This window comes from Colias philodice, chromosome 7 (genome assembly GCF_061535455.1).
Source record: "Colias philodice isolate Cphi_HAF_F1 chromosome 7, ilColPhil1 Martin Lab GWU primary, whole genome shotgun sequence".
NCBI lineage: Eukaryota > Metazoa > Arthropoda > Insecta > Lepidoptera > Pieridae > Colias > Colias philodice.
In genome coordinates this window covers 5,448,991-5,465,972 of record NC_143092.1, presented here as the reverse complement: position 1 = coordinate 5,465,972, position 16,982 = coordinate 5,448,991, and the positions used below count along the sequence as shown (strand labels likewise).

Sequence of the window (16,982 nt, the reverse complement as noted above, 5' to 3'; positions counted from 1 at the left end):
CTCATTTTTTATTGAAGTGAAACTTCTTTATTGGGGTTGGAAAAAAATTTAGTGTAACATTTTTTCGTTACGCGTGACATTTTTCCGTTACGCGCCATCTTTTTCTTATCCCTACCACGCGTGATTAGACGTATTTCTGTAAAGTTGCATATAGCAAATTATTTTTTGAAAAATAAGTTCTTATAGAAGTTTCACTTCTTACGTGTGTACACTGGTACACGCACATATTTTTTTATTTGTTTTAAAGTGAAACGCATCAAATATGCCTTCGTGTGTGTTACGATATTGCACAAATAATACAAATAATACGGAAAAGTGCAAAGGAATAACTTTCATCGGTAAGTACCAAACTAGATAATAATTTTTAAAACTTAGAGCAAAAAAATGGCGCACAGATTTTGTTCGTGGTGTCTCCTCCATACGTAGTAATGTTATCTCAATGCACGAATGTTGTCATGTTGTCTAATCTAATATTACAAAGAAAAAATGACGAGATACTCTTCTTGACCGATGTGAAAATATTATATCATAGGCTATATTCTTTGGCACAGGTCGGGATAAACGGCCGGTAACAAAATGTAGGCGTTATTATTATGATATTACATATATTATAGCCAAGGTTTTCTTGCTCGCTTTCATTCTTTAGGGGTCGGGTTGTATAATTGAAAATTGAAAATTATTGATAGCAGTAACAATTTGCTACAAATGAAACAAATAATTATTATTCATCTTGTTTGCAGAATCATTTAAATCATAATAGCCAATCATACGATCAATGAATTATTTCAATCTTTTATTTAATAAAAAGTTTGGAGCTCATCTTCAATCAGAAATTAACTTGTCTTGGTTTTGTATATACTATATTATACTAGCTTTGCCCGTTTTGTCTAAAACCTACAAATTATATGCTACCTTCCTCTTGAATCACTCTATCTATTAAAAAATAAAACTCTTGAGAAATTTTTAACACAAAGACGGCGGTAAGAGACTTTGTTATATACTATGTAGTGATGTCTATGAATGATCAATTCATTTATAGAGCAGACACTAAGATGTGAGGAAATACACACACTTCGAAAATTTCAGTGTGTGTCCTTTCAGCAGATATAATGAATGACTTGATTCTTGATATTGATTAAATATTTAATATATAATGCATGATTATATAAACCTAATTGGATTAAACCCTCGTCTGTCGGAACACAGATCTGAGCCAAAAATTTTGTACCCGTTGTCTGTCGTGGCACAGATCTGTGCCAAATCATCGCCGGTTGGAAATTAGCTCATTGTAACGCAAATATAGTTCAAATCTGCATAAACGACTATTTATTTGATAGCTTATGAATTACTGAATATTTAAAGTCCATCACTTAATAATTTGACCGATAAATATTCGAAATATAACAGTAATTATGTCATACTTTAGTCGAGTAACTTTTAAATTTTAAAGTTTTAAAAAATGTAAAATTTTGCGGAAAGTTGATAAACGGTAAGTATTTATTGTTCTTTTTATTATTATTCACTATATATCCTAATGTTTATGTGCCGAAATAATGAAAATTACCAATAATTATACCACAAATAATGGCTCCAAATATGTATCTACCATTTCACTGTACGTTGCTTAGTTTTTGACCCCTGGTTAATCGTATTTTATTTTTAATATTTTATTTGTTTTTTACATCATTTTACAAGAAATTTTATGAAGATTTTTATAATATAATTCAAAATTTGATACTGTGTTCCATTTTAAAGATATTTCGTTTTCAATTCAGAACCGACAATAATTTCCCCGTAAAATTCGCGTACAGGATGTTCGCATATTGTATGAAATTGAAAAATTTAATTGTTCGTCTTCATACATATGTTTTGTTTATATTGATGGGTATCGTTTTTGTGGTATTTATTGTCCTCAGGTTTAATACGATATAATCAACTATACAAATTATAGTCCGTAACCTCTATGGAATTCCTTTAATTTTAGTATATTATGGTTAAAAGTGTATATTATATGCTGGAAAAATAGTAAAAAAAACCTACATCGGGAACAATGGTTTTCACTATGACCTATATATAGGACAAAGTGACTATGTTACTATGTAATTTGTGTAGGACAAACTGGAAAAGAAATTTAACACATTAATTGTACAACATATTCTTACCTTAATACAAATGCAACATATTATTTTTTATTGGGGAACCATATGTTTCTGAAAAAATAAAAAACCGGCCAAGTGCGAGTCGGACTCGCGCACCGAGGGCTTCGTACAAACTTATTTTTTTAATTATGCTGTAGGTATCTTTTAATTCATATTTTAGAATTCTTTATCTGTGCTATAAGACGTTGCTATTGTAAGTTTTTATAACCTTGCAAATGTCGAAAATTACGAAAATTTGCAGCATAAACGGTTGTATCTTTTGATTGCGTTGGCATATATTATGTTTGATTCTGTTTTTATTTTGTTTTTCTGTCGTCTCACAATTTCAAAATGAACGACAACACGGGAGTTGTCATTTTTGAAACCCAGATAGTCCAAAGATGTTTTTACACATATTTTGGGGTTATTTCTTTAAAACTGGAAGAATGTTTTTTTATAGTTTTGAACCTCAATACGATTCGCGCTTCAAGGACTCCGAACAAACCTACTTTTTATTATGTTTTAACTTCTAGTGTTTTTAGTGAATTTTTCTTTATCTGTGCTGTAAAACCTTGCTTTTAACCAAGTCCACTTAACTTTTGACCCGTAGGTTTTGATTCCCTTGCTAGTAGTTGCGGTTTTCAGAATATGCCGCATATGAATATTATTTCTTCTGATTGCGTCTTAAATCTTATATCTCCATACCAATTTGCATGAAATTTGGTATGGAGATATTTTGATACCCGAGAAAGGACATAGGCTACCTTTTATTGCGAAATATGTACCACGGGCGAAGCCGGGGCGGACCTCTAGTATGTATATAAAAATGAATTGCAAAATGTGTTGGTAAGCGCATAACTCGAGAACGGCTGAACCGATTTCGATAATTCTTTTTTTATTATATATTCCTTGAAGTACGAGGATGGTTCTTATGTAGAGAAAACGTAAATATGTACCACGGGCGAAGCCGGGGCGGACCGCTAGTGTATTATAAATCTGAGTTTTTAATGTGAATATCAAGTTAATACATGTAGCCGTTCATTAGTTGTAAGTTGAAATTATTATTTTTTTTTATATAAAGTGTAATTAAAAAAATCATGTTATTTGCGATTATTCTTATCTGTTCTGATCTGTTTTATAAAACATTGCTTTTTACCAAATTTAAAGATTTTATGTACTTGGGAAGTACCCTGTCGGTTTTGATTCCATTGCAAAAGTCAAAATTTGCTAAAAATTGCAGCATTAATGGCTGCATCCCAAAGGGTTTGGTTTTTAAGGGTCCAGAACCCTAATAGGATCACGTCTGTCCATCCCATCTGCCCATCTGTCTGTCAAGACCCATTTTCACAGGAACGCGTTATGTGACATAAAACTGAAATTTATATTGATTACTTGAGTCGATTGAAGCTGTGAAAAAATCAAACTTATAAACCAACGCAATCAAAAGATAAAGCCGTTTATTAACTCAGGCCCCGGAATCACAGACACAATAGAAAATCTATTGTATCGTGGACCGATCGGGCCGTTCGGGGCTCAATGGGTTATGCTGCAAATTTCGACATTCGCAAGGGAATCGACACCTACAGGGTACTTTCCGTGTACGTAGAGTTTTGAAATTGGGGTAAAATAAGGTCTTATAGCGCAGATTGAAGAATAATTTCGAAAAACATAAAATTTCGGAGTTACAACATAATAAAAATGTTGTGTGGTTTTATGAAACCACGGTAAAAGTGAAACTGTTCGAACGGTTCCGAACACTGCCTAATACCTACTCGGCAGCCGACCGTCACGCGACATGCGCTACACAGACCAAAAAGTTTGAGACGATGTAATAAAAGTTTCACTTTAAAAATTGGTTTGTTCGGAGCCCACGGTGTGCGAGTCCGACTCTCACTTGGCCGGTTTTTTATTCTTATGTACTATATGTAGTACATTTTTGTAGGCCGAATGTTAAAGCTGATGTAGATCGCTGTCTGAAGATTATTTTTATTTGCATTCATGACTTTAAATAGCCTTGGAACATTACTTATTTAATAAAACGAATTAAATGCATCATTTGCAGTACGCCTGCAAATATAAATCTACCCTCTCATTTTGTAAATGACTAGCGATAACAATTATTGTATTTTTGCCTTTTGGTGTCAAAACTGCTTCTATTACCCAGAAGAAGAATGCAATTTTTCTATTTGAAGATATCACATTGCTGTTTAAACTACATAATCAATAATAACTTATTTGTTAGGTAACCCTAAAATAAACTTCCGTCTTGATATTTTAATTTTCTTTCGAAAATAAAAATTTGTATTTGATAGAATAACCTTTTCTGATTCGTAAGCATTTGAGTATCAATAAAAGAGAATTCAAATGGATCCAAACAACGATTCTTATGGCAATGGAAGACAAGACACTCCAAGGCTTACTTTAACAATAGGACGTAACAGTATTTGAAATCAAGAAATATAACTCTGTATATTTTGTCAAATGAACAGATAATAATACTAACACGATTAGTGTTTGGGAATTTACAGCTTTTAATTCCTGATACCAGGATTCTTCATGAAATTCTACACATAACACGTCTTACTTTATTCCAATCAAAATATTTTTTAAGTTTCATGCTGTTTGTGTACTATGGACTCCCTAAACTACTGAACCGATTTTAATACAATTTTACCGATTAGTTTATATCTTAATTACAATATGCTTGGAAATACTGCATGTATTGAAGTACAACTAGATTGGATAGCGTTCATCACTTTCCTGATCACATTCAAGTGGAACCTCGTGGTGATAAATCGTCGTCTCGAGGCGGTCGTTGTGTCCGAACTCCGATGTATAAGAAAAAATGAACAGAAGTTAACGTTATTTATGCTAAGTTGCAAATATTCCTATTTATTGGCCAATGTTGGCGTCAACACCACACATTACAACCACATGAGTATATAAATAGTACAGACACAAAGCTTCATAAGAATTTTTTTTTCTGTCAGTTAAGTAAAATTTATTTAGGTAAATAAAACATTTAGATGTATAATAATTGTTTATTTATTTTGAATCTTTAAGTTTATTGATTTTTATCCTTAACATAAGCTGTATTTTATAAAAAATATTTAAAACTCGAATTTACGAAATTTTTGATTTATAAGTTAAATGTAACGGTTTATAATAAGTTATGGTATAATTAAATGTAGATTTCACTTTTGTACAGCTTAGACATTTTTCTGTATGGATACAGTGCCTTTCGATTTGTAGTTGGACAATATTTCATTTTATAGGTACTATATTATAATAATGAAAGAAAAAAAAGCATTTCTTCATAATGCTATTGTTACCACAAAAAATATTTTCTTAATCGCTAATTTTAAGAAAAAATAAATTAAAATTAAAATTGATGTGGAGACGTTATACATACAGACGTTAGAACAAAGTCCACCATAAGAATGAAGTCATTTAGGAATAAGACGATTTTTAAACATTAATAAAAACCTAAATATTTTAAAAAAGTAAAAATTACTGTTAGTTTTTATCTAGTTTTGATTAAAATAAAAATAAAAAAAAGTAGCAAAAATTTTTGAAATGTTCTAATTTTGGAGCAGACTGTAATGTCTGTATTTGTATGAACATATGTGGAGATCGCGTCCACTTATTTTCATGCGTAAACGATGATATTCATACTCAACTTTCTCGAATTTTTATAAAATAAACCTATGTTTTTGTTATATTCACTCAAAAGATTGTCTATTCTAGTGTGAAAATACAAAAATAAAAATCTAAAATACCTTGATATTATTTTATTATGAGTATTTTTCTTAACAATGTCGTATTTTTTCAAAATGTGTGGGAAAAAATGGTTCTAATAAATAAAATAAACATGCCAGGGAGTAAGTAAGGTAACTAATATAAAGTTTGGTTATCTAGTTAGCATCAAAATTTACAAGAGTGTCACAGGTTAAAGTTTATATCACAAATTTTAATATCGAAAAAAATCGGCAAATCAGCGCCGACCGCTCGAATTTCTCCGACAGACAGCACCTTTTTGACGCGGCGCGCCGCGACAGCTGAGGGGTTAATTAAAAATAGATCCCTTTGATTCGAAAAATACGCAAGTATTCATTCGTAGGTGTAGAAAACCACATAGATGTCCTGAATATAAAAACCTACTTCCAATATTAGTTAATTTGATAATAATATGAAGAGTAATATATTAAGTTATTAAATATTTTTTTGTTAAGTATCTCTTATGTCATTATGGTATGATATAAATAAATACTATTCATTGTCACACTTAAGAAAAAGGAAATCATCATCTGCCTAAATTACAGCAAAATATATGAAGCTTGATACAATTAAACATACATACATACATAAATTAAAATAATGGTCAAATCGGTTAATGATAAAATTAAAACAATTAGTCTTAATTAAATAACAGATTAAGGCGAAGTCATGTAAGTATATTTAAAGAACGATTTTAAACGCATCAAATTATTATTCAAACTGAATCCCAATAAGCAACGTAGTAGGATTTTTATAATTAAATTACAGTAATAATGGGCTTAAACACTTTGTATAATAGAAATGTTAGCAAATGAATATTATATAAGTGGTGTGGGGGCGATATGTACATTGTTAATCTCTTGTTACAACATGAGGTAATGTTATTGTAAGAATAATTACAAGTAGAATTAAAATTTCATAGAACAGATGTAGATTGCCAGTGCTGTATGAAATCTACAATGTCAATTGTTTCAAAAAGTATAGTAAACTGAATTACTGACGAAAATTCAATATTTTGCACGCCTGAATAATCAATTATATCCAAAAATATATAAAACATTACTCAGGCTACTAAACTATATGCTATGTCATATTGTTTAAACCTCAGCGTGTCTTCAATGATTTTTAAATACACAGCTATATTATGTCAGTTCGCCATACAAAATGAAACATTTTTATATACGTAAATATATTTTAATCAAGAACACTGCACTCAATGTACGCACACTGAACACCAACAAAAATCAGCAGTGGAAGACATCGTCAACCAATCGGTAATTAGTCGTCACGCCTTACTCATGCCTAGGCGTTGTCTCAAGTCTTAACCAGGGTACAATTTAGCATTTTGTCAGTTATTTATTATAATTACAACTTATTATTCACAAGAAAACTACTTTTAAACTGCATGTAAAAATATATATGGTACTTTATAATATTTTCATGATTTTGGGAAAGCTATCACTACAATAGCTACCTAAAAGCTGACAAAATGCAAATTACGATTGAATGCCCACATTTTATTAACTAGGAATATTACCAAAAAATGTAAGTACTAAAAGTGTAGAAATTCTTCAATATTTTACATCTGGAAGGTGTAAAATTATAAAAACATTGTATTTTTTTTTAATAGATATATGAAATATGGGCATTCTGTGTAGGTTAGCGGTGTCTTACTCTGATGCGCTGGTGGTCAGTGGTAGACTTGGGCATCGTCATTCGCTCCAACAAATACTGCAAGTACGCGTCATAGTCATCAAAATCCATACTAATATTATAAATACGAAAGTAACTCTGTCTGTCTGTCTGTTACTTAATCACGCCTAAACTACTGTACCAATGTGCATGAAATTTGGTATAGAGATATTTTGATACCCGAGAAAGGACATAGGCTACCTTTTATTGCGAAATATGTACCACGGGCGAAGCCGGGGCGGACCACTAGTGTTAACTATAGAGATTTCGATTCACAATCCGCGTGATTCTGTCTTGTGATATTAGAGACAAGATAAAAGTACTCATGATGTTTGATTCTAATATATAGATCATAGTTTATTTAATATGTCGAGATAGCGTTTAGAATCGTGCGTAATATTTTGTAAATAAATAAAATTTATAAACTGTATTTATATAATTTTGAAAAAATGCTGCAATGCTATTATTTTAGATTGAGAAACATGTTTGCCTATATAAATTATTACGCCTGATGCGCCATGTTAGTTTTTCAAATAATTAATTGCAAGGCGCCGCGCAAAATAATTAAATTTATTAATTTAAAACTTGTATCATTCCAGCTACATATATACAAATAAATAAATAAATAGAATGCAATAAGATATATAAAATGTAACTACCTCTATATTATTTTTGAATGTTTCATTGTATGAAAACTGTAAATAAAATGGCAACTAAAATTTACCTTCGCCCAAGGATGACTCTTGATTTGTGGAAACTTGAATTCCGTGTAATTTGGATTCATTTCGCGAATCTGTTCCCTCGTCGGTGTTCCAAGAACCTGCGTTAAAAATTAACGTTTCATATTAACGTATATAACATTATTATTCGTCTATGAATACAGGCAATACATAACATTTCAATATAGCTAGGTGTAATCTACTGGTAGCGAAAAAAAGCCTTTATAATAGTGTATTAAGGCTACCCAAAGGCATTTACTAATATAATCTACTTATATCTAAACCCAACCTGTCTTTGGCTCCGCTAGAATAAAATTGGTAAGTACCTTCTACAGGTGAAAAGTGCGTTGTGTGTTGATTTTATGATTATTGATATATTTACCAACAACCAAAAAATGAATCCTTATTGTAGCTAATGAAAATGTTTAAAATATTTTTCAGTTCCCACATAAAACTTAGCATAGATCTGTGCTAAACACAGCAATAATTCAAACACTCAAAATTCTAGATCCGTAGCGAAAATGTTTAAGTGTGCAAATTGATAATGATGTAATATTTTTTTACAGTAAGTTGGATTATTTATATGTAAATAATGGTTATGTTCGTCAACTCTTACAAAATTTATAGATTTTACCCACGTATTTACGTGTAAGTTTAATCTATCTATATGTTTGAAAAAACCTAAATAAGATTCATTAAAGAGAACGGTTTTTCTACCAACTAGTCATACCAATTAATGGATAAAATTCACAGAAAAATATAATTATAGAGCAAATACCTTGATAATCTCGACTAGTTGGTCGACGCCTGAGTCTCCGGGGAATATCGGTTGGCCCAGTAACAACTCGGCCACTACGCAACCCGCGCTCCATACATCTATACGATAAATAATACGTTTTATATCAAACATTTGTATAGAAATAAGTATTCGAAATAAAAAAATGCAAATAAAAAGGTTTTGTTAAAAATAAAGACTGTTGGAATATTAACTACGTATTCCAATTATTTAAATGAATATGATATAGTCCGCCGTAAGTTTGACGAGGATGTTTATACATTACCAATTAAATACAACATTCCATCCATATATCTAGGGAACTTAGTACATGTGAATAAATTATTATTAGTACAACAGTGTACAATGAAATTAGGTCACACGCTATTTGCAGAGTCCTTGTACATAACATTTATAACTTATATATATCTTACTAAATATTGTTATCATTTCAATTCTGTTGTTGTATAATGCTTTTTATTTACCTCTTTTTTATTATTGCAGTTCGTAGCTTTCTTTTTACATTGATCTTATTTTACATCACAATAGCACTTACACATAGACGCTATTTAGATTTACACAATTTTTTTCACAAACTTTCTCTCATATAAAGCACTCACCAATCTTAGTAGTATAGTCGATCGCGCCAAAAATGAGTTCAGGCGCGCGATAGTACCGCGAACATATATACGAGACATTAGGCTCTCCGCGCACGAGGTGTTTCGCGGAACCAAAGTCGCACAGCTTGAGCACGCCCGTCTTCGGGTCGAGCAGCAGGTTCTGCGGCTTTATGTCCCGGTGGCAGATACCGAGCGAGTGGATGTACGCGAGGCTTCTGAACAACTGGTACATGTATAGCTGGAAGTGGGCGACGGTCTATTAGTAAGTATACAATAAAAAATAAAAAAAGACGGGTTGTACTCCGGGCGTGCCGGCAGAAGTGAAAACTTGATTATTAACGTTCAGCATGTTTGATATTTTGGAATCCGTCTTACGCATGGAATGTAAGGGCTAAAAAAAAAAACATCCGTCTTACGCTTTTTCGATCAGGCCACGTGTCCTGACGCGAGTTTAAGATTTTATACCCAACGCCGCTAAAGAAGTTTTCACTTCAAAAAAAATACTATGTGTGTTACACCAATTTTATGTATAGTATTGTGATGGGACGAAGGTACATGCATAGCTGGAAATGAGCGACGGTTTATTAGTATTTAGCATACAGCGCTCTGAACACCAATTTTGAAGTGAAAACTTAAACTCGCGTCAGGACACGTGACCTGATCGAAAAAGCGTAAGACGGATTTTTTTTTAGCCCTTATATTCCATGCGTAAGACGGATACATTCCAAAATATCAAACATGCTGAACGTTAATAATCAAGATTTCACTTCTGCCGGCACTCCCCGAGTGCAACCCGTCTTTTTTTTTTAAGTCAGAGGAAGCAAAGGGGCAGGTGGGCTATATGATGTTAAGCCGTCACCACCTTTTATAAACACTAGTAACTCTGTTGGCCTTTTATAAATACACACGCTCTTTTCTTGAAGGTCCCAATGTCGTAGTTGTTCGGGAACACCACAGGTGGTAAATCTTTCCAGAGCTTATGTATATTGAATAGTATGGAATGTACGGGACGAAAGTACATTGGAATTGCGTAATGTAGTACATTAGTGTTTGTCGATGGAAAATGTATGGTTACACGAATTATATAGTAATGTACTATAATTGATGGAATTTATGAAACTAAAACATCATAATTAGTATGTATACGCGAGTATTATACTTTTGGAAATGTATGTGTTCACGTTCACGGGCGGACTTATTGCTGTAATTTAATAGTCTACAAATTTTAAATGTGTAAACAGTGTAGTACACGTGTAAACCAAACACATATAAAAAATACGTACACCTTTGGACTTCGGTTATAACGAGGTAAAATATTTATTCAAATTTTAGGTTTATGTTACTTTTATGAACGTCACTGCATAATGTCTTCAGCAATAGTTCACAAAGAAACATAAATCTTTACCTTTATAAAACTAATGGGTATGGTTTGTTCATCTTTGGAGTAGTGACGGGCAACTTTATACACCGTCTCCGGTATATACTCCAGCACCAAATTCAGGTACACTTCGTCTTTCTGTAAACAAAAACCAGTTTGAAACTGTTCAAACCGATTATAATTACTGTATGCTTCCTTTTTCGAATAAAATACGTGTTATATGTAAGTATATCCATAAAATACATATTATAATAAACCTAAATACAATAAGGAAAGGACAAACAGACACAAAGTTATACCAAATCTATAGCAGCTTTCACCCGGTCCAATAAAAATCACTCAATACCTGTATCATTAATAACGAAAAGAAACACATTAGTCAATATTGTCGTCCCTTGCAAAATCAACAAATACAGCTCTCAAAACAAGTTATATAACCATTTCCATGATTTCTAGTAACAATAATATAATAGACCACCAACCATAAACATCAAAATATCGTCAATGCATCAGATTCAATCCCACCCAGCCATCTTTCTTGGGGTATTATGTAACAATTTAATCGAACTTATTAAAGAATTTAAACTTAATCGCAAATTAAATTTTATTTGACGCTAACGAATTAAGGAGAAAATAATGGTCGCATGTTGAGTAAAAATAATATGTAAAATTTTATTTACAGTTCTATGCACAATGGATTGTAAATAAATAATAGCTTTTTAATACTAACTCTCACCAAAATTCACTTGAGTCTATCCTTATCAGGATGCCTTGTTATTAGTATTAAAATATGTATATTACATTCGATTGAATCATTCAACGCGTAGCCTGTAATGTTACCCACGTGTGACACAAATGCATTTGAGATAAAATCATGTACTATATTCACTATTAAATATTATAATGATAAACCACTGTCGTATCTTTTAAATATTATATATTTAAAATAATACGTGATGATTTTCATAACAGATAAACGATTCAATATTACAGCAATTTTTTACTTCACCAATTTTATTGATAAACTGACACAAAAAATACCTTTACATCAATTTGAAGTATTAAAATACAATTTCTATGTAGATGAGTTAAGAAATAGCAAGCAAATATCCAACAGAATAACGCGGAATGAAATAGTGCATAACTGCTAAAACAAAAGCTCAAACGAAAAAGAACACAAAACAACAAGCAGCATTTGTGTTTCTAAGAAAAAAGACAAAATAACATGGTCTGAACGAATGAATTATTCGAAAGGATGACGATGAAAATGATAAACGAGCTTGAAACAGCTCCGATGTAAAGCTCATAGCTGATATGATGGAGTCGCTAACGCCAATTCATTTAACACACAATTAAAAGGGACTATTAGGTCACCGACTGACGGTCTATAGTCTATACAGTGTGTATGAAAATGTTTGTAGTGGACGACACAAATATTCTTTCTTTGAATATATAAATCGGTAACCCTTGCCAAATATCTGATAGACCTAATGTGCGTTAGCACGCTAGCGTAAAATTTGATTGAATCATTAGACATACTGTGACTTCTAGGGACTGCATTGCGTTTAGCAGTGAGCTAACGGCCTCGGGTACTGCCACCTTCCCCCAAATAAAAAAATCAAATTCATTATAACCTAATCGAATTTCAAACAGAAGTAAATAAAAATAAAATACACACAGTTAAATGTAAATAGCTTGTAAATATATTCACCTTTTCTCCGCTGGAGTAAAAGAAGTATTTCAATTTGACAATATTACAATGCTCCAGTCGTCGCATTATTTGAAGTTCTCGGTTCTGTAAAACAATAAGACGACATTTATGAGGACAATGCCTTACATACAATTAATTTTCATTCGAATTTATATAATGTTTAGATATCCTAAATTATAATAATTGATAAAATAAATATATAACTCATTGTGCGCTTACAGCTTATAACTTTATGTATATAGGCACACATTATATTATGTACCTACGCATAAACAGGGTCGGTTTTCATGAAAACAACCGGATATCCAAGCAAGCGTTTGTAATATAAAATTGGAAGATATAGTTAATATTCATATTTCCTTTTATGAGATTAGATTTTATTTTGCTTCATTACTTCCAGAAGTACTATGTTTTTCCTGTATATACTGTACGCATTTTCCCATACATACGTAACAATCAATGCCTTGGGCCGGTTGCAGAATTTCTCCGACTATCAGTGCGTACGTTGGTCGCGCTTGTCATATGTATGGAAATACGCGTGCGTATGGTCGGTCTAGCTATGAACGGTTTTATGAATTTTCATACATAATATGACAAGCGCGACTGACGTACGCACTGATGGTCGGTCAAGCTCTGCAACCGGCCTTATTATACGGCCGCGAGCATATTACACCAAGTGCTCACCTTAAACCTTTTGTCCTGGAGCACCTTTTTGATGGCAATGAGCTCGCCGGTGTCACATAGCTTCGCTTGGTAGACGACGCCGAAGCTGCCGTTGCCTATGAGCTTCATGTCCGCATAGCTCACCTCCTGCGGCCGGTCGGGGCCCTGCCCCGGCGTCGCTACCACGGTCGTCACCTTAGAGCCGTCCTTGCCTGTAACGTGTTCAATATACGATTCAATACACGCACGCGATTAGCGACATTCTATTTTAAGCCGGTTGCTTTCAATAACCGTTCGCATTATCAACACGTAACTTATAATGAAAAAGTGATTCACGTGAAACATTGTAGGTTATCGAAAAGTTCAATACTAGCTTAATTGTCTTAAATAAGATGTTGTATAAGATGTATGATGAATTATAATCAATAGTGACTATTGTGATATTCCTATATTTATTTGTACATAAGTACAAGATAACAAAATTTAATATTATATTTTATTCATTTAAGTAGTCTGCTTCATAAGGTTCATGGAACATAACACATATTTTATATTCACCGAATTATAAATATGTTCATGGGTTTTGTAACCAAATTCCTACTCTACTGTAGATTCATGCCGATATCCACAATATTTTGTTGTGTTTTGCTGCTATTATTATTATTATTTTATTATTAAAGTTAATCTTTATACGTATATGTATTAGCTATTTATCTATATGTACCTTATACGTCACTATTGTAATGACTAAACAACAGCGCAAACTTACAATACACAATAAAGTTTTAAGATATTTTTTCATTGTTGGTACTTTAAATAATTACCTCTTTGGTATACACAATGCTGATAATCAGGCCATTATTTAGCAAAGACGAGTTAAACAAATATTTGCAAAAGGACTATCATTATACCTACTAATGTTTTGAAAAAGATATTGTATAATTTTTATTGTCACATAAGATATCTACTATTCTCGAAAAACAATGCCTAAAGATAAGCCTCAGTCCAAAACAGTAAGAAAGTAAAAAATACTTAGTAGTTAAATTAAAAAACATGTTCAAAAAATAAAAAAAATATAATTATTTACAACGCCAGCGCAAAATTTGAATGGAAAATATAAAACTGAACACTTTAAATTTCGCATAAGCAGTATTCGTGTAGATTTTGATTCTGTATTTATTCTTATTAATTAATTTACACCTGCCAAACATCGGCTGTATACTCATAAGTCATAAGCACTCGAAAGAGTCCTTTTGACCGTGAACCTTCGAAATATTGAAGACTATCCGACTTGTCACTTGTATTGTCCATAAAATTTCTACTTTTTTAAATCTCTTATGGCAATTAGTGATTTTTGCCATAATTTTAAGCAATTAAAAAAATACATTTAAATCCAAGTGCGAATAGAACGTTAAATTAGCCAATAAATAAATTTGTAACAGTTTAGAGGAATGTGAGGACATTCCTCTAAAGAGAATATAATGAATGTGAGGACATTCATTTATAACTGAAAAAAAATCACGTATTATTCTGCGGAAGTTAAGTTTTTTAAAAGCGTACACTCGTCATCGTAAAAATCCTAAAATTTAATCGGTATGTGGATCAAGACTTTTCCGTTATCACAAATGTATTTTGTAAATATCAAGGTTCTCATAAAACTGTCTCGAATTGCAAAATAAATAAAAACAAGTGGAAGAGACCCTGACCAAATAACATTTCGGGACGAGTTGGAATATAATAATCTTTCCTGCGAATGTACGCGTGCGGTCGTGAAAATAAACTTTACATTTATATAATATTGCAAATATACATTGCATAGACAATTACAATGGCCTTCTTTTTAGAAAATCCGGTGTCGCCTGAGCGCACAGTAATTAGATTGCGACGCGTCCTTACTATCTGCTATATCATACAAACACGCCTATTACGTGTGATTTTTCTAATTGAATCAACGAACGACGAAATAGCGACGCAGGCAAAAATAGTTACGGGGATCGCAGTTACTATTAAGTGATGGTTTGTCGAGGCTATTGCTATAAACAGAATGAAGTATATTAGATAAACAGGCTGATAAACAAGGGTGTAGTGTTGGGACTTGCGTCAGTAAGAGTTGCTATGGGTGTGGTTAAAGACGCCATTTTATTTGCTATTGGTATACACCATGAACAAAAGTATGGATATTAGTAGTAAAGAAAGCCGGTAAAAAATTGCAGTCATGAAAATAAAAGAACCAACTTTAATTTGTACTCTTGTAAATAAGAGAGCCTGACTAGATTCAATTGTTTAATCATATCATGTTCGTCGGAGCTACTTCGGTTGACGTTTTTATTGCTTTTGTCATCTTTTAACTGTACTTGAGGGAGCTCTATATTTCAGCTCTATTATGTGCATTAACGAGTATATATAATTATAATAATCATAACTTACTATAAAATAAATTTAAATAAAATATGTAAAATATGCTATGGTATCCGTAAGTTAATAAATGAAACTTGATACTATCACAATAACAACATAAGTACCAGTAACATGTATTGTGTCAACCATAGAAATCTAAATAACAAGACACATAGAAGTGCTATAATGTCATAATTAGTATGAAAACCACTGTCGCCAAAATCCACACATTTAAAACGATATCTAGACAGTTCACACAAGTAAACTATGCCTTTTATTGGACAGCTTCATTTTAATGAAAACTAACATAAATAATAAATTTCGCATTTTAATATGTACCCTAACTCACGACTTTACGGTTTATTTTAGTATAACATCCCTAGGTACGTAAGATGTTTTGTTTCCTTTTGCTTAGAAACTTCAAATACGAAAAAGTTCGGCTACTCGACAACAGAGGGCGTTAATTTTTGATAGATATAACTTTTAACCTCAACGCATAGAAATAAGGTTGAAATTTCATTAACGTTCATTCAACGCTTTAGTGATGTAAGACTTCATCAGCCTTGTTATCGATAGTTAAGTGATAGTTAACAAATAAGAAATATATAGTTGTTGATTTTAATACAGTGGTAGGCTCATCTCGTGGGCCCACGGCAGACTGTACATATAGGTATAAGAAATAAAAACATGTTATGTACTTAAATATTTATTTATCTATATATAACTACAAATAATAAAACAGTGTCTGTACATTATATATGTATTTAAAAAAATGGAGGGGGTTTAGAAACTGAGAGTTTAAATTTGAAAATCTCGAACACCTGATGCAGAACCGCGCCAGACCACCAAAAATTATAAGAGTTATAACAATTACTTAATGTACGTCTTTTTGTTGTGACATTGAAATTATCTTCTTTGAAATGTTTTGAACATATCCTACTATAGCCTGTAGAGAACCAATTTCTTTTCCCAGTCGCGGATATCCATTCGTCCTTAATGTCAGGACGGCGTTGTGGAAATCTACAAAGAATATATTTTACATAAAATAGTTTTGTTAACCTAAGCGAAGAATGTCCTTTACATTATGGCATTATTGTATATTTAATTAATGT

The 16,982-nt window shown here is 32.0% G+C and overlaps 1 protein-coding gene across 3 annotated transcripts in view; it reads right to left on the bottom strand.

The window, feature by feature from the left end:
• LOC149487064 (glycogen synthase kinase-3 beta-like) overlaps positions 1 to 16,982 on the bottom strand; it is a 39,453-nt gene that overhangs the window by 4,717 nt on the left and 17,754 nt on the right. For 2 of the 3 annotated variants that reach the window (XM_089697276.1, XM_089697278.1), the window contains exons 2-7: positions 13,495 to 13,685; positions 12,811 to 12,894; positions 11,127 to 11,261; positions 9,722 to 9,959; positions 9,105 to 9,202; positions 8,332 to 8,427 (exon numbers count right to left, since the gene is read on the bottom strand). In XM_089697276.1, the coding sequence (XP_089553402.1) occupies positions 8,332 to 8,427; positions 9,105 to 9,202; positions 9,722 to 9,959; positions 11,127 to 11,261; positions 12,811 to 12,894; positions 13,495 to 13,685 (842 nt within the window). The remainder of the gene's footprint in view (positions 1 to 8,331; positions 8,428 to 9,104; positions 9,203 to 9,721; positions 9,960 to 11,126; positions 11,262 to 12,810; positions 12,895 to 13,494; positions 13,686 to 16,982) is intronic. The other variant, XM_089697277.1, reaches the window with a different exon arrangement.